This window comes from Paroedura picta, chromosome 8 (assembly GCF_049243985.1).
Source record: "Paroedura picta isolate Pp20150507F chromosome 8, Ppicta_v3.0, whole genome shotgun sequence".
NCBI lineage: Eukaryota > Metazoa > Chordata > Lepidosauria > Squamata > Gekkonidae > Paroedura > Paroedura picta.
The window spans coordinates 54,955,822-54,979,617 of NC_135376.1; the positions used below are offsets into that span (position 1 = coordinate 54,955,822).

Here is a 23,796-nt window from a genome sequence, read left to right on the forward strand (position 1 = left end):
TAACTCTTTTCTCCCTAGGTGGCCTGATTTTCATTCATACACGCTACTTTCTGCTGACGCTACTTCATGGGTGCTACAAATGGGACAATCTGAAGAGATATTGCAGGCAATTCTCCCACACTTGCGCAAGATTATTTCAGCAAGCCCAGATGGCTAGAAATGGCAGAGGACAAAGGTTGCCTTAACCAGGCCATCAAATTATGGCCATGGTCACTTTTAGTATGATGACATTTCCCTCACTGACCTATGTATAGGCTTTCCCTGGTTTCCCCTTCACCACATTGGAGAGTGAGGGTGGAGATTTCCAGGGGCCTGGGAACTGGGCAGGCCTTGCAATTTGCCTGCTTGGATCTGAGTGGTTCAAGGAGGCCCCTAGAGGGAATCTTTGCCTGGATTCCCATGATGGTTCTTGATAGCTTTAAAAAAGAAAGGATTCTGTGCCCACCAAGCGATTACTCCTGAGAACCTTCAGGGCCTCTCTACTTAAGAAGGATATGGCAGATAGGTCCCAGAAATGCACAGTCCAACAATTCTTCCACAAAATCCCTTTCTCCCTCCTCCTCTACACAAATTTTAATTGCAGGAACTGCTAATGACAAACCTTTCTCTTAGAACGGCTGGCCTGATTAACAGGTCTAAGGTGAACCCCCTTTTTAATTCTATCCATCATTTCCTCCACTGCTTGCCTCTTCAGGTCTGTTACTTCTCCTGTGTCCAAACAAATACAAGTCAAATTAAAAAACTGAAGCTTCCTATTGTTTAGAGTACATACTACTTTTTAAATTTGACTTTCACCAGAAAACTAGTGAATACAAAGAACATGGGATGGAATTGGTGAATGCTACATTTTACTTATGTCATAACCTCTAATGTTGGATGCACTAACCCCTTTTTCTCAGAGCTTTCATTTTTGAGATATGTCACAGGAACACGAAGGCTAGATTGCAAAATCTCAGATATAAAAGGATCAAACACTCATTCGGCTTCACTCCACTCTTGCTGTAAGGTGACATCCTCCAATCCATCAGGGACAAATATCACTGAGGATGTCATAAGTAGAAAAAACCTGCACTGCGGAGGAAGCGTTACAAAGTAAAGTGCTGTACAACTGAAGTGCTTATCTGCTGGCTGTGAACATGGGAGGCAAGGTGGAAAAATGAAACCAAGTATAACTTCCAGAGAATGGGGCCACAGATGGGTCCTCTTAAACAAGGGCAAAAGTCCCTGGTAGTTTACATTACTGTTTAGCTACATCAAGGTAAAATTATTGAAGGCTAAATACTAAATAAGTACTTTGATGTACTATGAAGCTTTATCTTTGTAGCCAGCAAGTGCACTCGGCATGTGTAGCTGCATTGTTTCCCAAAATGGCCTGTGAGAGGCTTAGTGTTTGTTTTTTTAAAAAAACAAACAATGTCCTCGCAGCGTGTCTAGCATCCCTTTTCCCTCAAAAAACTAAAATAAAATAAAATTGCTGGGCTTCCCTGCCGTCGTGAGGCGGTTGGGCCAGAAAAAACAGCTCCTCCTACCAAGCAACGTGTCTTTGGGCGCCCTGATGGGGAAAAGAGACCGAGCAATGTCAGGCCATCCGTTTAACTGACGCCTAGCTCAGCCACGCCCCCTGTTGCCATGCCAAACACACATTGCCCAGAGAATTCAGGGCTGGGAGTTCTCTCCCACCAGCCAGGTCCCTGTCGGCATTCCTCCCCCACAGCGGCAATGGCCCCCTTTAGATGAGTCTTGGGGGCTTTTTATCTTTGTAGCCAGCAAGTGCACTCGGCATGTGTAGCTGCATTGTTTCCCCACGTCTTTTTTGTACATGATACATGTGGGATGTTAGAATCTCTCATTCACTCTAATATAATTTCAATTTGACCTAGGGTTGCCAAGTTTACTAGTTTCTGGATGTACCTCAATGTCTCAAATCCACTCCAACTAAGAATAATGTCACTTTTTAACACAATGTGCTGACATCACCTGAAAGTGACGGTGGCATACCAGGGTCAACGGGGTGGGGGGGGGGGTAATCTGGTTTGGGGGCAAAACTCTATGGTTAGAAGCAAATTCTGCCAGTTTTGCCTCAAAGCCTGAGCATTGCCCTCTGATGTCTCCAACATTCCATCATTTCTGGGTGACATTAGGATGTTAGAAAGTTCCTGGGAAACACCCACCATCACCCCCCCAGCAGAGCCAATGCACCTGGCAACCCTAGTTTGACCTGTTAATTTGGCACTACCCTAATGAGCTAATGAAATGTTTCATTTACTTTTGTGCCAAAGTAGCAAATGCCAAGCTCCATCTGGACTTACCTATTACATTCACATCTATTATTGTACAGATGAAGATGAGAAAAAAATGTATTAAACACGTATAAAAATACTTGCAACTTTAAGACTGTAAACAGACCCACCTTGTTACAATGCTGCAAAAAAGGGAGTTACTACAGACTGCTAGTTCCAAAGGAAAGGATAAAACTGGTTTCAAAGAAAAAAAGAAAGAAGAGTTGTTTTTTATACCCTGTTTTTCACTACCTGAAGTGGTCTCAAAGAGGCTTATAATCACCTTCCCTTTCTCTCCTCACAACAGATACCCTCTGTGAGGTAGTGGGGACTGAGAGAGCTCTAAGAGAACCGTGACTGGCCAGGGTCACCCAGTTGACTGACTGTGGAGCAGTGGGGAGTCAAACAGAGTTCTCCAGATTAGAGGCTACTGCTCTTAAACTCTACACCACATATTAACATTCTCCTTCAAAGCAATGAAATGAAACCAACAGCTTAACCTGCTGCTCCTACAACCTTCATAACTGAAAGCCTACTTCAGTAGGAAGATCCACCCATGCTTCCAGCGGACATTTGGGTAGAACACTGAAATAAGTACAATTTGCAGTTGAGCAACACACTAGCAATCGCTTAACATGGTCCTCATGGGTGTCTTTAAACAATTTGTGGCACACACAGCCGTGGTGCTTAAAAAATATGGAACTGCAGAGTAGGTCTATGGTTGCAACAGAGAGATAAATCCACCTGAGAACCAGTGAGTGGCAGTTTTGCAAGTTTAATTACGAAAAAGTACAAGATCCCAACTGCATGTACATGGTATATAAATGGTCACAATATTAAGCACATCACACTGATTTGTGAAAGAGGAAAAATGAAGTAAGTCTATGAGGGGAGTGCTGCCCTGGTTCCTATAACCTAGGAAACCTGGATTCAAATCCTAGCTATTAACAATGAGCGTACAAGTTACATGTGGAATAAATGCCACCTCTGAAGTTTAATTGTCCAGCACTAAAATGAGAACATCATCCTGAATGACGTCGTTATGAGCAGAAACATGAAGAATGATTGAGAGCCTAGCACATCAGAAATATCGTACTGATACACAGGAAGCCACTTGAGTTATTTTTCATCCCCCCCCATCCCCCCAAAAGAAGTAATTCTTTATACACAAGTAAAATCAAAAAGCCCATTTTCAAATAAAGGTAAAGAAATTAATAGGAATATGCTTACGTCCAAGGAAAGAGGAATAAAGCCATTTAATTATAGCATGGCAATTAATGATATGACACAGAAAATTCTGGGCCATGTTATTCAGACTGAAAAACCTGTCTCCCCCTCTCAATCTCTTTCAGAATATTGATGGTCAAAAGAAAAGTGTTTGCCTGGGGAATTAAAGCTTTAAATAGGTATGCAATACAGACAATCTGTTTCAAACATAAATTCCTATTTTGTCTGTGAAGAATAGAATCTATGGATTTTAAGCCCTTAATGAACATCCACGCCAAGCCAGAAGCTGTATACAATAACAGGAGTTAGAGACAGCTGTTGCAATTTTAACAACGTTTAACAACAAGCAGTTTTACTGAGACTGTTATGGAAGGTCAGAGCTGTTAAAAACTAAACATTAAAGAACAGTCAGTGGCATTAAAGAACAACAACAAAATCACCCTACTCTGTACTCACAGATTTTAGGAGGGTGAACAGAGGGAGAAAAGCTGGGGACTAGAGTGCAAGGGGGAACCATTTGTATTCTAGCAATGGTGGATTGATGTGTTTTCCTGTGGGGTTTTATTCTGTAACCCGCCACAAGCCAGCTAGCCTGAGAAAGGTGGGCAATAAATACAATAATAATAATAACAGTAACAATAATAATGCCAAGAAGGTCTGAGCCCACAGGCAAGTGCAGCAGAGAAATTCAATCTGTACACCGCCCGTGGCGCCGCGGGTGCCACGGACTAAATAAAGGAGTAAGGGGTTCTGGGGCGGGATGTGTCCGGGATGAGGAAGGGTCCGGATTGGACCCTTCCTCATGACAGACAATTGGAGGGACCAAATGGCAGGCGCTTTGCGCCTGCCGATTGGTCCCTCTGATTCCCAGCCCAAGCAACTGCGAGCCGCGCGCAGCGCGGCTCGCAGTTGCTCCCGGCCTGACGCGGTGAGAGGCGCAAAGCGCCTTTCGCCGCATCAGGCTGCCACCCAAGGGAGCCCCCGGCAGTCACGCGGAGCGCGGCTGCCGGGGGCTCCCTGCCCGGCGGCCTGACGCGGCGAGAGGCACAAAGCGCCTCTCGCCGCATCAGGCCGCCGCCCCAGGGAGAAGAGAAGGCTTTAAGAAGAGAAGCCGGCTCGCTGGGGCGGCGGCCATCTTCTGCCGCCTCCTGGTGGTCGGAGCAGCCATCCAGTTTGAGAAAGTGCAGCCTCCCAGGGAGGCTTCTCTTTAAAAAGAGAAGCCGGCTCGCTGGGGTGGCGGCCTGACGCGCCGAAGTGCCTCTCGGCGCGTCAGGCCGCCGCCCCAGCGAGCCGGCTTCTCTTTTTAAAGAGAAGCCTCCCTGGGCGGCTGCACTTTCTCAAACTGGATGGCTGCTCCGACCGCCGGGAGGCGACAGAAGATGGCCGCCGCCCCAGCGAGCCGGCTACTCTTCTTCAAGAGAAGCCTCCCTTGCCGGCTTCACCTTTGGAAACTGGATGGCTGCTCCGACCGCTGGGAGGCGGCAGAAGATGGCTACCCTTGCCGCGGGGTTGGGGCCCTGCAGCCTTCTCCCGCATCCTGCCGACGCCTCGCCCGGACAAGCCCCGAAGACGTCCCGCGGAGCCGCCACAAGGTCAGTCTAGCACCTTCCCCGGGGCCTGGGGAGCTTTTTTCAAGATCGGGGGGGGGGGAGAAAAAAGCTCCCCAGGCCCCTAGCGCCCGCTGAATTCGGTTTCAGCGGGCTCTACTACTAGTCAATCAATAAAATCTTACTCAGGGTTATTCAATTGGGCTTGCTCTCAAGAAAGGAAGTTATCAGGATGGCACCACAATTCTCCTAGCTAAACATTATCTTTTCAAATACAGTTAAATTGGTGCACATTAAATCGGTGACCTTAAAGGATATGCAGAAAAGTTATCCAAGCAGGTGAAACTTGAAATTAGGTTTCACAGAAGCTGTACATATATGCATGTTCCGCATGAGACCGGATCAAACTCAGGTATATGAGTCATTTGCAAAACAAGTGATTGGAGGTGCAATGTCCTTTTAGACAACCCATTTTTGCTCAGTTTCATGCCATTTATATTTCATAAACATGAAACAAGAGGATGGTGGCATTGCACAATTATTCTACCAGAAAAACCCCAACCAAACATAATGCTGTTCTGACCAAGCAGTAATATCAGGGCTCTCTCAGCCTCACCCACCTCACAGGGCATCTGTGGTGGGGAGAGGAAAGGGAAGGCAAATGTAAGCTGCTTTGAGACTCCTTTGGGCAGAGAAAAGCGGCATATAAGAACCAACCCTTCTTCTTCTTCTTAAGGGGCATAATGAATGAAACACCGGTGATCCATGACTGGATCGCCTGTCTTTTTAAACATCTACAGACAGCAGATGCAGGCTGGGATGGAAAGTCCAAATGGCCCAGGAAAAGCAGCAAGAAGTATTCAACTCTGATCTGGCCAGCAATGCCAGCAATAGGGACTGACTTGTGGCCTCCTCCTGCACTCATGCCCAGAATATAAGAAACACACTGCTGGATCTGACCAGTTGTCCATTTAGTCCCGCACTGTTTCACACAGCAACCAAACAGGTGTGCTGGACATTAAAAAAAACAGGCCATTGAGGCCTTCCCCTGATGCTGCCCATTAGTACTGATATTTAGAGATTTACTACATCTAAATGCTAAGCCAGCATGATATAGTTTGTTAAGAGCAGCGGCATCTAACCTGGGAAACCGGGTTCGACTCCCCACTCCTCCACATGAAGCCAGCTGGGTAAGCTTGGGTTAGTCACAATTCTCTGTTGTCTGTTTTCACAGAATAGTTTAGAGCTCTCTCAGCCCCACCTAACTCACGGGGTGTCTGCTGTGAGAAGAGGAGAGGAAGACAATTGTAAGCTGCTTTGAGAACTCCTCTGAGAAGTGATAAGTGGGGTACAGAAACAGACTCTTCTTCTGTTCTGTTCTTCATGGCAAGAACTATTCTCCATCAGCTGTCCAAATAATCAATATAGCATTTGCAATTTTCAGTCCTGTGCCAATGTCACACAGTGACAAGTGAGATATGCTGGCCAGAATATCAAGTTTACACTTGAATTCCTGAAGAACTTATAGGCATATGTCATAAAGACATGGCTTGTGTACTTTTTCTGGGATTATATGTATGTAATTCTAATAAGTTTCCAGGAATCCCGGATAGCTGTGACTATTGATTTCCCTTTCAGCTTCCTACCCACCAGTCACAGATAAGAATAATTGCTGTTGAGGAGAGGATCTTCTAACCTGATCTTAATATGATGGCTCTAAAAATGGAAGTTTTAAAAATTTAAACTATTTTTAAAATTATTATTTATATTGGGATTTATACCCCGCCCCTCCTAGCAAGCTGGCTCGGGGCAACTTCCATTATTTAAATCACATAGATAACTATGAGGTACTATTAAAACCTTTAAAATTGAACATACTGGCTGATTTGCCATCAGGCATTACAGCATTCCCTCAGATACACTGGGCCCAGAACACATATGGCCTTGAAGGTTAGGACCAATACTTTTAAATGGATCCAGGATTCAACTGGGAGCCTGTGCAGCTGCCTCAGAACAGGCCATATGTGAGCCCTCCATGATGTTCGACTGAGGACTCGGCTGGCTACATTCTGGACCAGCTGCAGTTTCCAGATCAGTATCAAGGAAAGGCTCACATAGAGCACAGTACAGAATTATCATGTAGAAGGGACTGTCACATCGATCACCATGGCTGGATGTTCTGGGCCAGGTAGGCTGCTAGTAGCTTGGTGGTAAAATGGTAACGGGTAAAAAGATGGTAAAAGAGCCAGTTTGGTGTAGTGGTTAAGAGTACGGACTTCTCATTTGGCGAGCTGGGTTCGATTCCGTGCTCCCCCACATGCAGCCAGCTGGGTGACCTTGGGCTCTCCACGGCACTGATAAAGCTGTTCTGACTGAGCAGTGATATCAGGACTCTCCCAGCCTTACGCACCTCACAGGGTGTCTGTTGTGGGGAGAGGAAAGGGAAGGCGACTGTAAGCTGCTTTGAGCCTCCTTTGGGTAGAGAAAGGCGACATATAAGAACCAACTCTTCTTCTAAAATGCCAGTTGAGCTACCTTAGTGACCTGCGCCTCCATTGACAAGGAGGCGTTGAATATCATGCATCATCAGATTCCTAGCTGATCGTGCAGAGGTAAGCTGCGCAGCATCTAGGCAGGGCAACCGTGCCTCCTTTTCTGGTCCTTTTCTATCCAGCCACAGGGCCTCTGTCTTGGATGGGTTGAGTTTCAGGCAACTCTGCTTAAGCCAACCCATCCCAGCTTCCAAACACAGGAACAGACCCTATTCAAAAATAATACTCTTTGCAAAGGAGTCATTTCACTGGAGTACCTGATTCTTGCAGAGGTGCCTTTTCTTTCTTGGTCGTGTTTGAATGAGATTTCTTACGAATCATTGACATGAGGGACCTGTCACAAAAAACAGAAGAGGCAATCACTACCTTTTTCTGTGGAGAGCTGCAACTGCATTTTCAGACTCTGTTTCAGGCCCTTAGATGCCATGTTGCCCACTGATATGAGAGGAGCCAGGCTACGGAAGTGTTCCTATGACATTCGTTGCAAAAGGAGCCAGATCTCGCAGATGAGCACCTCATTCTCTTATTGACAACCGAGTGTTCAAACATTTCCAGGCAGAGACAGAAAAGGCACACCTCCTTTTAAAAACCAACAACAACAACCGCCCAACACATTATTTGTTTCTCTATTGCTGTTGACAAGGCACAGTGCAAAACACTCAAGATCTGAATATTAAAAGGTAATGCAGCACTGTGACATGTGTGACAAAATAAAGCCTTCTCACACAATAAAAAAATTGAAGGGTTCGAAATGTTAACATGACGCATTACTCTCCAGAGAACAATGCTACGCAGCAGGGTGCCTCTATATCGTCCCCCTGTTTCTACAGTATATATTTGATAGAACAGGGCTACTGGTAAACAAACAAAACAAGAATGGAAAATAAAAAACCCTCACAGTGTCTATGCTTTCTACAAATCTACAAAGCATGATATTAATTTTAAACAGGCACTGCCAAGTCAATATTTGACCAAATATGAGAGGTTTGTTGTCATTTCTTTCTTTGCTAAAAAGCTTTTAAAATGCCTAAAAGAAAAAAGAAGTTATTATTATGTATTTGTACTAAGATGCCATGAGCACCTTTCAGAATGCAAAATAAGAGGCAAATGAAAAAATAAATTCAGTGATCTTGAAGCAACCACCCTGACTGCTTATAATGTTAGAGGATAAGCATATTTTAGAACGGCAAGAACTCGTCCAATGTGTAAAAGCTGGCCTGGATGAACTTACACATTGATTAAATAGAAATTGACCAATTTTTGGTTCTCTGCATTAAAGGCTGTTTCTGCACAATCACACAAAGTGCGCCCCAACCATACTTTAGCCTTTGTGCAATGCTCATTCAAGCCCTGATGCAGTGACAATAGCACAATATCCATGCCACATATAATGGATATGGAGGAACAGCCACAATGCAGTCTCATGTGTTTATATATGCACATCGCTTCCAATGATTTAACGCCTCTTCCACAAACAAACATAGTATGAAAGTGGCAGGGCAGTGATAATTTGCCTGCATTTCAATTATGTTCTCCCAGCCTTGCCAATAGGTTGACAGAAGTTACTAGCTCACCAAGTTCACTGGGACACCTCCATATGTATTTACACTAATCAACTGTGGCACTTGGGTAGCCTGAATGAATTATACAAATACCCAAGCACCAATTCTCGTCCAGCTGGCAACAGGAATGGCCTCTCTGCCGCTCTCAATATTCCATGCCTCCTGAAGCATATTCAGTCCTTGTCAGGATTTTTTTAAAGCTTTTTTCCTTTTTATTTAATTTAATTGACAGTCACGTTTATTGCACACCTTAGGACGACCTATTAAGTAGAAACCCTTGCCTTGTTTGTGGGTAACATGTGGGTTTGCTACTTTTACGCACTAATAAAGGGGAGAAATCAATCTCACAAGCCCCAAAGACCTGGAAATTCGAAAGGAGGATTTCAAAATTGCTTCCATCTTCCCATACTTCCTCAGTGTCCCCTAGCTTGTTCTTGCTTAATGACAAGTCTGGATGCTTCAGTGTAGGAATTGCACAAAAGAAAGCATTTATTTATGTTATCTATGGTCCATCTTTCTCACTTGGACTCAACTGCCCTGAGCCACAGGGGGAGGACAGAATATAAATATAAATATAATAAATAAAAAAGAAATAAGGCAGGTCACACAGAGTGAGTCAATACAAACAACAAATGAGACATTCCATAAACTATGAATCAGGATTCGAACCAACCAAGAGTTTAAAAACAGAACTGAAGCAAAGCAGAAGTATTAACATGACACAATTAAACAATGCAAAATTCCACAGTGGAATCCCAGTTTACGCAAGCTATACATAGTAGCATAAACCACAGTCCCTAATTATTTTTCCTAGAAACTTTGTGTTGTATTTAGTACAATGCAACTCTATTACTGAGAATTAAACAAGCAAACAAAACGTTCTCCAAACAGTAAAGGCTGAGGCAAGGACTGGGTTCATATTACTCATATCACTAACAATATTCTGTTTGCATAGCAAGACAACTACATTCTAGGCAATGGAGGCCCCAGCACTGGGATGGCCATCTTCAGGCATCTTCCCAAAATCCAGCACCCCTAAGAGTTCACCACTGGATCTTAATCTACTGCTGCAGAGAAACAGGAGCAACACTCATGACCATGTGTTCACACTTCTCTAGGTGGTGATAAGAATTGATTTTTCCTTTCTTTTAAAGCACCCAACTTCCATCACAGTGGGTGGCAGTGACTCACTTCTGTCCATCATTTAGGAGGAAATATAGCAGGTGGAAATGGCTGCTTCATGACAATGAATCACCACTGATCTAGGCAAGTGGGTGGCAGAGAGCAATTGCTGTCCATTACTCACCTGCTCTCTTCCCTTATAGTGGGTGGGTAAATAAGCAATTGGCATCAGCTGCAAAAAGCAGCAGCTACCAACACCACCATTACACATCCCCTTTACAAAAGAAAAGAAGAAAAGGAGCCACTGCCACAGGCACCAGTGGTTTAAAGCCCGAAGACCTATCATAGGGCATCTTACCAAGAACACCCCCACACCCCTCAAATGATAAACACAATTTAATTGGTTCTGACTCTGAGAGGCACAAATAGCTACTGTCCAAAAGGCTGGACTTTAAAACAAGGCTTGCACCAACATCCATGCAAATATCATTTTCACAGAATACTGATTCTCTTTAGTAAAAAATGACAGATGAGAAAATATAAGAGAGCAGTAGCAGATCAGTTTATGGAGCAAGTAGAGCAATTTAAATACTTAGGAAATATATTTCAAGTGAATCTGTCTTGGAAGATTTATTTGAACTCTATGAGCAGCCATGAGCAGGAATGGGCGATTCGGCTCAAATAAGGGCAAAAATACTTGAATCAATAGGGATTTGAGTACTTTTTGGACTTATCCTATCAAAACTGCCCATCCCATCAATTTAACCAAGCCAAATCAGAAAAACCCGAAGTGATTTGGGCATGATTCTACCAATTGAGAAAGGACACTCTAAACAGCTGATCTTGAAGTTCAGCTGTTTGGCAGGGGCTTTAAATGGCTCCACAGCAGACATGTCTGAAGCTTTGGAGAATTTTCTCCCCTGCAGAACCCTCTGAGGCTATACCCTCTGAGGTCCATTGTCCACAACCTCAGAGAAGGTCTGCTGGGGAGACATCGAAAGTGGGGTTTTTCTCCTCTTGTAGACCCCTTTGAGGCTGCAGAGAGCCCTATGTTAAGTCTCCCTGAACCTCCACTGAACAGCTGTTACCTGGAGAGGCTTCTCTCCCTAGCAGGATCAGCTGCCTGGCAGCTGATTTGACCGTATCAGTCTTCCAAACTGACAAATTACCTGTTTCTTCCAAAGTATAGAAGGGCATTATGCTTGTGCATTTGAATACCTTGCCATCAGCAGTGTTATTCAGAAGATTTAATGTTATTACATACTGAATTTTCAGATTTGAGAACTAAATTGATTTTCCCTTTGCTTAAGGAAGACTCTCTTTAGGAAGCTTTTTGGTTACTAAAATGAAGACAAACAAGTAATTTTGTATGTGGCTAAAATTTTAGTGGCTGTAGTAAAATCACACTGTAATTCTGGTAAAAAAATCTTAGGCTTCCATTTTAGCGTGTGATGGCTCACAGTTTATCACTTTTGTTGTGGAAACGGTAATTAAGAAGAAAAATACTGATTCTTTACTAGACATGCATTTTAAAAAGAGCAATCACAAATGCTATGATGTGAGGTCTATATATAATGATGTTACAGCTTTCCTTTTTCAGAGTACTGTTCTGCCAATATAAGTCTAATTAATATGGCCTGCTAATTTAATAAAAGCAATAACTTCCAATGTCCCCAACTAAATGTTATTGTCAATTAATACATGTTATTAATTATCTCAGTTGTTATATATCAAGTCTGTTGTTTACCATACCATCATTAGTAGAGAGGGAAAGTCCCAAAAGAAGAAAGACTTAGGTTAAAAAATCTGTTATTAAATAGCTGGAGAAAACAAGGCTAGTAACAAAGCTTAGACAAGAAATAACTTTATGGAGTTCTGGATATGGTCTTCATTGAAACTGAATGATGATCCCCTTCTGATTTCAATCTCATTACCAGGAACCAGGCCAGAGACTAAGTGATATCTTAATTAAGCCACAGGGTAACTGTTTAAATGAGTCAGGCCAATAGACCATCTGGCAGAAACCTGATCATTATGATCAGTCACTAACATGGGTAACGTTGGATCATTCTGTGGAAATATTAAGAGAAAGATGGTAAACATCTAACAATAATTTTACAGCAAGAAATAGGACCATATCTTAAATACTCCTCCCCCTCCCCAATAGTATAGAATATATATATTTAAATTATGAAGAAAAATTATTTACAGAGCAGCTGAAGAAAATGAGTGTGACAAAGACTTATTCAAATAATACTTTCTCGGCCCATTCTGCACCCAAGGGTTAATGCACCTTCAATGCGCCTTAGAAGTAGATTTTCCTGTTCTGCGCGGGAAAACCCAGCTGCAAAAGCACACTGGAAGTACATTATCCTCCATGTGCAGAATGAGCCCTGGTTAGAAGTCTCAACCGGGTAAGACCATCAGGCACATACATGTGCTCCTTTTCCCTGCCCTCATCTTATACAATAAAAGAAAGACGTCAACTGTGCCTCAAGTGAAAAGGTGTAGACGTCAACTGTGCCTCAAGTGAAAAGATGTCACACTTGATATGCAGAAGGTTCCAAAAGCAATTCCTGGCATTACCAATTTAAAGGAATCTCAGTTAGTAGATATTGGGAAAGCTTTCCCTGGCTAGGATCCTGGAGACCTGCTGCCCTTCAACATCGACAGTACCAAGGTAGATGTTGCATGGTCTAAGGCAGCTTCATACTCTTCAGAAGTGCCATTTGATCAACACCTTACATATGTTTATTTTTATACTGACTAAAGCTTTTCATACTTTTCCCCACTGTATTTTCAGGTTCACTGTTATGTTTTGGTTACTGACGGCATTATTATTGTGGTCTACTGTGTGGAGTGTTGTATTTAAATTGGAAGACTTTGATACAGTCTTTGATAATAAATACTTGATAAGAAGGTGCATCATTTTAAGCCAGAAAACTGCATTTTTCTTTTAAACTTCAAAATCCTAAAATGTAAATAAAAATATTTACATTTCTCAAGCTGCTAATCTCATGAAGTGAGAAGGATCACGTATTTTTACACCAGGGCCATGGTGCTAATATAAAATGCTGAGCCTGGTTTTTTACAAGCCACAGATCCAGCAATCACTGACATATAAAAAGGATGTTTCCACATAAGGGTGCCCCTTGCACACGCACACGTACACGGACTGCTGGAAGGCCCTGAATTAAATGGGAACATCCATACCATGTTGTGTTCATCCTGAAGATGACTCATGGGCTTCCAGATACTGTCAGTTTCTGGTTAAAATACTTTTGCTTCCTTATAGACAAATGTTTAAGCAATTCCTTTAACTGGATAAAAAATAATTTGATAAGACTTCTATAAAAGAAAGCTGGCAAGTATTTTGGTGTTTTCTTGGCACACTGCACAAGGGCAACCATCCTAACCTTGAAGTGGCAAACTCAATTAGGATAATCTGAAGTACTGACATTTTGGAATTAGCAATAGTCATCATTGTTGAGAAACCATGCTTCTTAATGCAAGAAAATTCTGGGGGGGGGGGAATCTTCCATCACTAGTTATTGATCTGTCATTATTTGGACATTTTCATAAAAGTCCTGTCAACTTAAAGCAAATTGATTATTTGAGGTAATATAACATGTAAAATCAGCTGTTGAAAGAGCAAACATATGGCATAACTTTAAAGCCTTCTGATGATGTGTAGATATTAATTATCTGCATTAAGATTTTATCAAGTTTTAAACGGATCATACATTTATCCAGCTTTACAATATGACAGAAAAGTTTTTAAGAGGCCTAGTATTAAGCACGTTGGTGGATGGAATAAGAAGAATTAACTGTTTCTCAAATGGGTCTAAATTGTACGTAGGGTTCTGAGTTTGGAAATACCTGGAGACTTTGGGGATGGAGCTGGGAGTGGGCAGGATTTGGGGGCAGGGAGGGACCTCAGTGGAGTATGATGCCATGGAGTCCACTCCTCCAAGCAGCCATTTTCTCTGCCACCTTGAGATAGGATCTGCCAGTTTCTTATTACCTAACTGTCCTAGTTGACCTACCTCGTTGAACACACAGCTTTACTAACAAAGTTTTATTCAAGATACAAGCTTTTGTATGGAAGCACACTTTAGATACAAGAACATGAAAGCTGATATCTTGAATAAAACTTTGTTGTTTTGCTGCTTCAGATCAATATGGTTACCTGTCTGAACACAATTTTATTGCAACTGTTATCCTGACTACATAGTTATAAAATGAACGAACACTTCACATATTAAACTGTAGCTGTAATGACAACTGTAATTTTAACTGTCAAATTAAAGCATGAGCCTTATTATTGAACAGAATTTTTTAAAAGCACTTTGGAGTACAGACTAGTGAGTCTAGCATCACTATTATTCCAGGCTGATTTTGTGATAAGCCAAAACTTGGACCTGGCTCTCATAATTTCTCTAACTTGACACAAGTTTACTGAATGCTAGAATTCACTGGCTTTAACTAGCTTGAATCTAAAGAGCACATATTTTGCCGAAGCAAAGAACCTGAAGTTTTTCAATGTATACTTACTTACTTTATTGGATTTGGAGGAGGAGGAGGAAGTGGAGGTGGCAGTGGAGGAGGAGGAGGAGGGGGTGGGACTAGATTTTCTGACTGGTGTATCCTTTTTTGAAGTCCATCAACTGTGAAAAGAAGCCAAAATACTGTCAGTTTCTGGTTAAAATACTCTTGCTTCCTTGTAGACAAAAGTTTAAGCAATTCCTTTAACTGAAAATTGTTGTGCATTGACAGGCTCTAAAGCTAGCTTCCTTTTTTCAGTTGCTTCTATGACTTCATAGTTTATGGGGAAAAGTTTCTAATTATTACACAGGAAAACAACTTTTAATTTAAAAGGGGTTGATCCAAAGTGCCATGGACAGAACACCCTACAGTCCCAGAAAAAGGTTCCTCCAGGAACACCACCCCATGCACCCGTGGTAGGAAGGGGAAATCGAAAATAAAATTTGTCAGTTTTGCAGTTGATATATCTGGCAATATGCACCTAAAGCAGGTTTTGGAACTAAGAATTATCTGTTTACATTTTGTAGCAGAAATCATGAGTAAAAACACCTAGGGATAGTATGTGACCTTTTCTTTTGTGCAAAGAAAGCATGATACAGTTAACAATGGACCTACACAATTTTGATCCCAGCATATGCTTTTGTGAATTTGAGTCCATTTCTTTAGATGTATCGTTGCATCTGAAAAAGTGGAATCCACCCTGTAAAACGTTGGAAATGTTTCCCTTTAGTCTTTAAAGAGCCAGTAGGCTCTTGTTTATTTTCTGCTTCAGTTAAGATATTATTACTTCTAAACTCCTAAATGGTTAATGGAATTTTAACACTTTTTCATAAACAATCATTATTTGTTAGCACTCAGGCAGCAGCTGAATAACCAGACATTAAAGGATGCTATCAAGCTCAAATTCAGTCAACACATACACAGGTAATTCCTTTCAGATCCTACAGTGGTCCTGAGCAAGTCCCTTTGGTAAGTTCCATAGGTTTTCCAGTTACTTTACAAGCCTGTGATTAAATTAACACACAACACTATAAAAATGTTTTAGGACCTTGCACAAAGGCATTAGTATGTTTTTCTTTTGACATTTTCCATCCACATAATCCAGCTGCTTTAGGATAGTTAAACAGTACTTCCCCTGCTGGTAACTGTATTTTGAATTTATTAAGAAATGGCAATCTTAGATAAAGAGTGGTAAATTACAGTTTTTAGCATTTAATAGGTACGATGCTGTAAGCTGGTCAGGCACCATTCTGGCAAATAAGTCTTTGGTAACAACTAAATTACAGTAGTTACTCCATACTGTATGTACTCTAAGTGATTTTGTCAGTGTTCCTGATGTCTTGCTTTAGCCTATAAACTGGACAAATAATAGCCAGCAAGTCAGACGGTTTCTACAGTCAGATAGTGAGGGGTAAATGTTTAGCCTGATGTGCAGAGAATTAACCACACAGTTCCCATGGATTTTAGCCATTAACACCCATGGGAGTTGCAACGTTAATTCCTTCTGCATAGCCGTCAACACAGCATTTAGTTTTTAAATGTCAATCACATAAGGGCCAATAACACAAGACAGAAAAAACTTCACATGGTGGGAGTTGTTGCCTCCTGACTTGCTGTGAAGGGCTAAATCGTTTCTTTGAATATACTAATAAATGCTATATCTAGAATGTCTGTGTGGATCCTTTTAATCCCTTCCCAACTTCTACATTTGGAAGCATTCCCATTTAGCAAAGTACAAAATATTTTCCCCTTTAACTGGTCATTGTAGCATGATAAATCTCCATTGTATGTCAAAACATTTCCTGCAGCATAATATTCTATGAATTTTGACTATACATTATTTAACTGGGCCTAGAAATACATTTTAGATACCGGAACAAGAAATTTGGAATTATCAAAGAAATCTCTTTAAGAAGAAAAAAAAAAGATTGCAGAGGGAACCTGGATATTCCTGTGGCATCCCAGAATTCCATATTATAAAATAATGTGAAAGTCTGGTAAAGGTAATACAATGATTGAATGTTCCTGGCTTTTTAAAGATACATGATTTGCATCTGTATCCATTATCACTATCAAGTCTGCATCCATTATATCAAGAATAAAAATGAAACTGCCAACAAGAACTTTACCTGAATGTTTTAGGGTTTTAACTTTTTCTTCAGCATTCTGATATTTTCCCTCCAGTTCCTTTTTATCATCTTCTAGAAGTTCTACCTGTTGTTTAAGGGATTTGATTTCCTTGTGCAAGCCTTCATTTTCTAGTTGCTCCTCTAATTCTTTAACCTGTCATTGACAAATATAAATTTACAATGAAATACATCATTTTCTGTCCTATTCACAAATGTAACAAAAGAACAACCATACTAGTAAACCAAGGGCTTCTCAAAACCCAGTATCTGGGTCTCTGATAATAGCAAGGTCTGAATCCTTAAGAATGTGTATGTTACAGTAATAGAGTACTCTGCTGTTATTCAATTCTTGCGCCTTGCAGTTCAAGGTTAATGGACATGCTAAGCACAAAGCCGCATTGACTAAGCCATTCTGTTTAATAGTTGTCAATATTCCCACTCATGCAAACATCAGGCACTTTATACAATCTCAGTTTCTCTCAAGAAGTTTAGAATCTCTACATATTATAACACCATTTGTGTATGTTGCAAATTTGAATATTTGCTTAAATAGAGTAGTACCTGTATTCTATTTTACTCAGGGTGTATGATCTGGGCTTTGTTTTTTATATAATGGAAAAAATGCTCTTTTATTAACAGCATGGATGCAGCAATGGTAATTAGAAAAAAAAACTGGGGACCATGGGAGCCTTTGCAGAAGAGAACCTCATTCACTTTCAGCCTGTAGAAACTGCCCATTCATTCTGGACTAAAAATGTCATCTTCTTTAAACGAAAGGTCACATTCTTGGGATTCTGTGCAAGTTACCATTTTCTGTGCTAAAGCATTTCCAAATGAACTGTGAAAAGAGAGAATTCATGGAAAGGATTTTTACCACTGTCCTCAAAAAGCCACTTGTGAGACTTGGAAAGAGGTGTGTGTGTGTGTGTGTGTGTGTGTGTGTGTGTGTGTGTGTGTGTGTGTGTGTGTGTGTGGACATCAGGAACGGGGATGCACAAGGGGCTGTGGGCAGAAGAGAATACTGACAGAAATCCATTTCTCTGTCAGGACTCATGCAAGAGGTGGAGGAGATGTCTACTAATTCCTCTATCTAGCTGCAGCCACTTTTCACAGCTTCATCCCACACTAATTCCAAGGTCCTCAGAGCATAATGAATAGCTTTTGGGGATACACAAGAGATGGCAGCAAGAAGGGAAAGCTGACAAAGATCACTTCTGTGACCTCGTTTTGTTTGCAGTTCTTTAAAATCCAACTCTGTGGTTACCTGGTCACCTCTACTGCTGAAAACAGTAACATGTTAAGTTCCAGAGGTATCTTCTAATTCAAGTTCCACTTGTTTTTAGAATACAGTCAGAGGTTGAGCATAAATGATAAATTATAGTATAGGAAAAACAATTAGAAAAAAAACATTCCCCATTAGGAGCCATGGAGCTTTCATAATTTAGTTTGTACTGAAAATTACGATGTTTTCAGTTTTATAAAACATTTCCAAAACTGAAGTGCCTAAATATATTAAAGGAGATTAAAAAAAAAAACATACATTTTTACATTGAAAAAAACCTCAAGCAATGAAATGCTAATGTAAGTTATTCAATGCTTGCATCTGTTAAAGGTTATTATTCACACTCTTTTCCCTAACCCCTGCTGCTTGCAAAGAACACTTGAGATGAATTGCTAAGAAACAATAAAATAAAGAATTCCATACCCTTTAATATACACAATTTGGTCAAATGTAGAAAACCGTCCTTTCTCACAAGCTGGCAATTACTTCCAGGATGTACATACATACAAGCATTATTTATTTATTTACAATTTAGAATATTCTATACCGCCTCTTCAGAGTCTTGCCTGAGGTGACTTACAATTTTAAAACAACAGTATAAAAAAGCCATTAGATATAAGCAGCATAAAACCAGGCTGTGTGACCATGGTCTGGTAGTTTTAGGCCCCGACATTTCACCAGCAACTGGGGCTAGAATCTTCAGAGGTAGGATGTGGCAAGATGGGAATCTTGCTGTATCAAAGTGTGGAGTATGTGAACAGTTGCTGTGCACTTTATTTACTTCTTGGGGAAGGGGGAGTCATGCATGTGGAACCCACAACAACCAGTTGACTCCAGTTGGTTCACCAAACCCTGAAAACACAGTTGTTTGTGTCGCTGACTGTCTCCAGGGAGCTTCCTCCTCCCCTACCTGCTGCTGAGGTGGCTTGTCTAGAGGAGAGCCCCCTGTCATTCCCACCATGTCTCCTCTATCACTGGTTCCAGGGAGGAGAGCAGGTGGGGGGGATATATGTTTTGTATTGTGTCATGAAGCCAGCATGGCGTAATGGTTAAGAGCGGTGGCTTCTAATCTGGCGAGCCGGGTTTGATTCCCCACTCCTCCATATGCAGCCAGCTGGATAATTCTGGTCCCGTCATAGCCCTGATAGTGCAGTTCTGGCCGAACAGTAATATCAGGGCTCTCTCAGTCTCACCTACTCCAAAGGGTGTCCGTTGTGGGGAGAGGAAGGGAAGGCGATTGTAAGCCACTTGGAGGCTCCATTGGGCAGTGAAAAGTGGGGTATAAAAACCAACTCTTCTTCAAAATGTCCTTTTGTTAACAGCTTTGCACAGGCCAAAATTCACCTGTAAGAGTCTCCTGTTGGGCGAATCAGACTTAAGACTGTAAAAACTTGGCCTAGGATTCAGCATCATGTTATTATGAAGGAAGGGTTTATTCCGACTTGAATTTGGTGTGACATCCAATTGCAGATACTTGAGCTATCAGGATTCTAAACCACAGTTGCAAAAGCATCTGAGTTCAATTGTCCTGGTTTAGAATCCCTTTCTTGGGGAGGAAACAAACTCTCATTTGCCCACATAATTTTATTCAGACGCCATAACAAATGTTGGATTTTGACTGCAGACTTTCAAAACCAGAAACTATTCAATGACTCTCCACATGTAAATGGAACAGGGAGGTGAAGAAGGATAAAAGCATGGTAACAAGCCATGTTTGGTATAAAAGGCCCCTGAGAAGTACAACTCTTACCTTTTGCCTGTGTTGTAACCTTTCTTCCTCTAACATTACATTCAGTTTTGCATTTTCATCCAGCGCTTTCAGAAGTTGTTCATCAGGGGCTGAGCTTTGCAGCAGAAGCTGGCTTTGCCTTTTCAGCTTATTTTGTTCAATAAACATCTACCAAAACAATTATTTACATAATTAAAGACTCCAATATTTATTTGATATGAATATACTGAATAGATGGTCAACTCGTCTTTTTCTGGAGCAGCTAGATGGCCAGGTGCAACAGGAAACATCATAAGATGCTAGCATCTTTCTACTTCTTCTGCCTGCCAAAGATGCCCAAATGCAGCCAACAGAGCTCTCTGTGTAATGCCACGAGTGGATGGATGGGCCGTTAAGATTGCTCCAAAGACAAAACTGATTTTCTTAATGGTTGTGCGGGTTGCTTATGAATTTTTTCCCCTTATAAAATTTCAGGATTTTGTGAAGACTGCTTTTCCTCTGCTGTCTGGGAGGATAGCTATAAATACAAATGCACATCACGGACTGCATCAAAATGTATCGTTGGATCTTATTTGATACATATCCCATCTCTAACCTGATTTTTAATTGAATCATAGAATCATAGAGTTGGAAGGGGCCATACAGGCCATCTAGTCCAACCCCCTGCTCAACGCAGGATCAGCCCTAAGCATCCTAAAGCAGCCAAGAAAACTGTGTATCCAACCTTTGCTTGAAGACTGCCAGTGAGGGGGAGCTCACCACCTCCTTAGGCAGCCTATTCCACTGCTGAACTACTCTGACTGTGAAAATTTTTTTCCTGATATCTAGCCTATATCGTTGTACTTCAAGTTTAAACCCATTACTGCGTGTCCTCTCCTCTGCAGCCAACAGAAACAGCATCCTGCCCTCCTCCAAGTGACAACCTTTCAAATACTTAAAGAGGGCTATCATGTCCCCTTTAAACCTCCTTTTCTCCAGGCTGAACATTCCCAAGTCCCTCAACCTATCTTCATAGGGCTTGGTCCCTTGGCCCCAGATCATCTTCGTCGCTCTCCTCTGTACCCTTTCAATTTTATCTACGTCCTTCTTGAAGTGAGGCCTCCAGAACTGCACACAGTACTCCAAGTGTGGTCTGACCAGTGCCGTATACAATGGGACTATGACATCTTGTGATTGATGTTAATATATGCTCATAAATGACATTATATGCAAAAATCAAACTTTCAATATGCACAAATGCTCATAGATTCATTGCAGTGAAAACTTTAATGCAATCATAATTTGCCAATTAAAGAATTAATCAAAAATTGCCTGTATAAAAATAGTACATAAAGTGGAATATGTGACATAGTCCTGAAGATTCAAAACAAATACTGAAAGAGGATCAGTTCTTTCCTATGCAGGTCCCTAGATATTATCATTTTTGTACCTATTAAAATATTTCTCATGCATTCAGTTTTTCAGATATGCAAACTTTTAAGTCAAGGAAACAAACCAGAATTTCATTTACTGTAAAAAGAATCCTATAGAAGCAGGCTAGCAGTCCATCTGCTGTACACTCCTGTTTCCCACAGTGGCTAACCATTTGCCCTGGAAGGCCACAACAGAGCATGGAGGATGAAATCTAGCACTGAGATTCAAATGTGGAGGTTCTTTAGTCACCATGCCTAGAAGGGTTGGGCACTTCGGTGTCCAAAGCGGCCATTTGCTCCTGACGCAGCCAGCACCGCGCCGCGGAGGGGGAGGGGAGGTACGATCGTCAGTGCAGTGGCAGCCGCCGAAGCGCCCAACCTTAATGCCTAGTGTTCACTAGACATGAAGCCGTCTAATTTACCCAAAGGGAATAGCCAGAGCTTCTAAAACATTATTCACAGGGTATTTTAGAATACGCATGGAAAGAGACAATGTATCCAGATAATTGGAAACTGATAAATGGCATAGCGTAATACAGTTTCAATTTAATTTGCATTATAATCAAACTATGTTTTCTCATGTAGCAATATACCAGTCCAACTTTCTTCTACTCTGTGGCTTCAATATGAAGAAGAGGAGTTAGTTCTTATATGTCACTTTTCTCTTCCCGAAGAAGTCTCAAAGTGGCTTACAGTCGCCTTCCCTTTCCTCTCCCCACAACAGACACCCTGTGAGGTAAGTGAGGTTGAGAGGGCCCTGATATTACTGCTCGGTCAGAACAGCTTTATCAGTGCTGTGGCGAGTCCAGTGCTGAGTCACCCAGCTGGCTGCATGTAGGGGAGCAGGGAATCAAACCCCCAATTAATTAGAATTGGAATCCTGTATGTACAAAAGAAAATATCTTGGTTACCCCCCCCCCGTTCACTCAAGCTAATACCCCCCCACACAACATTAATATTTAATAAGCATTTTGGTTAACAAATGATAAATATTTTGGTCAAAGGCTTTACGATGCCATTTTAAGCCCGATACAATCATATCCTGTGTTTATTTAAAACATATATTTAAAATAAACATAGGATATGATATTGAGCTTAAAACGGCATCATCATAAAAATAATCAGTAGATAAGGGAATTTCTGATCAATATGCTAGATAGCTGTACAGCAGCCAGGGTCTATTGTATTTAGAGGGAAAAGGTACAGTAATTGTTCTGAAATCACTAAGAAATTGATTCTCAGTACAACAAAAGTAGCAATGTATTTTAGGATTATTGTATTAGAAATTGAGTGGCCCATTCTTTCTTGCCTCACTCGCATACTGTGTATTTACCTGTCATAATTACAGGAACAGCAGGTTGGCTAACAGATGCTCACTATCCCTTATATAGCTTAATAGTATATCATTAAATAAAAAATGAAATCAGATATTGGAGCATTTATTTATTTATACAAACAACCCATTCAACAGTTCAGTCTGTAGTTCTGTATTTATTAAGAGTTCATCAGAGCTGCCAATTCTCACATTACTCGCTACTGATTTGCGAATGGGGAAAGACAAACATCAATAGCAGGCTTATAGTGCACTGCTAAAACAAGCTCCCAGACATGGGGTGGAAGAGAGAAAGCAAGAATAATTTGGGGCAACCAGGCCCAGCTCTGTCTCTCAGCCAGTCAGCTCTCAAGCAGCTTCCTGCAACCCACCCCAGAGCTCGGTCCATCATGTAATGGCCGGGTCATGCAGACCTGCAGGCTTGTGCTGGCACACAGCTCAGATTGAAAGGAGCAGGATGAAGAGGTGCTTCACATTCAGCAAATTCCTCCCAGCTTGGTGTGTCTGTGTCTCCCTTCTCTCTGCAAAGGACTGGTCCCCACTCCGAGCACAGAGTTATTCCCGTCTAAAACAATGAGCTTAGAAGGGTGTAGCTCTGTTAAAAATCACACCATTAAGCCTATACAGTCTTCTACCTAACAGGGCATCAGTGTTTCCAACACAGTGTCAATCATATCTTATAGAAACAGTGCATACATCAAGAATCAAGTGCACAACTTTGTTTTGGATGCACAGATGCTTGGATTAGGGTGCATGCTGAAATGGGACCAAATGTAGAGATTTTTAAAAAACATAGCATAGCCAGCATAACTACAGAACAGAACTGCATACGAAACAAAGAATTAAGTGAAGTAGATCATCCAAGGAGTGCTATATGAAGATGTATCTTTGCAGATTATTTTTCCTATATTCCATTTCTGTATATATATATATACACACACACAATCAATGAATGTTTGTGCTGCCTGCATGCTTGATACATAGTTTTGTGCCTTCATCCATTGAAATTGCTCTACTGGCAACATGTAAAACTGAACACATTACTTATACAGTATTTAAAAACAGCCTTCTAGTCTT

The 23,796-nt window shown here is 41.4% G+C and overlaps 1 protein-coding gene across 3 annotated transcripts in view; it reads right to left on the bottom strand.

Moving 5' to 3' along the window:
• The window catches only part of SHTN1 (shootin 1), a 104,140-nt gene that overhangs the window by 34,013 nt on the left and 46,331 nt on the right, over positions 1–23,796 (bottom strand). For all 3 annotated transcript variants that reach the window (XR_013233598.1, XM_077349880.1, XM_077349879.1), the window contains exons 9-13: positions 19,996–20,142; positions 16,964–17,117; positions 14,848–14,956; positions 7,863–7,939; positions 602–708 (exon numbers count right to left, since the gene is read on the bottom strand). Coding sequence is in view for 2 of the 3 variants with exons in the window: in XM_077349880.1 (XP_077205995.1) it covers positions 602–708; positions 7,863–7,939; positions 14,848–14,956; positions 16,964–17,117; positions 19,996–20,142 (594 nt within the window). In the remaining variant the exon portion in view is untranslated. The remainder of the gene's footprint in view (positions 1–601; positions 709–7,862; positions 7,940–14,847; positions 14,957–16,963; positions 17,118–19,995; positions 20,143–23,796) is intronic.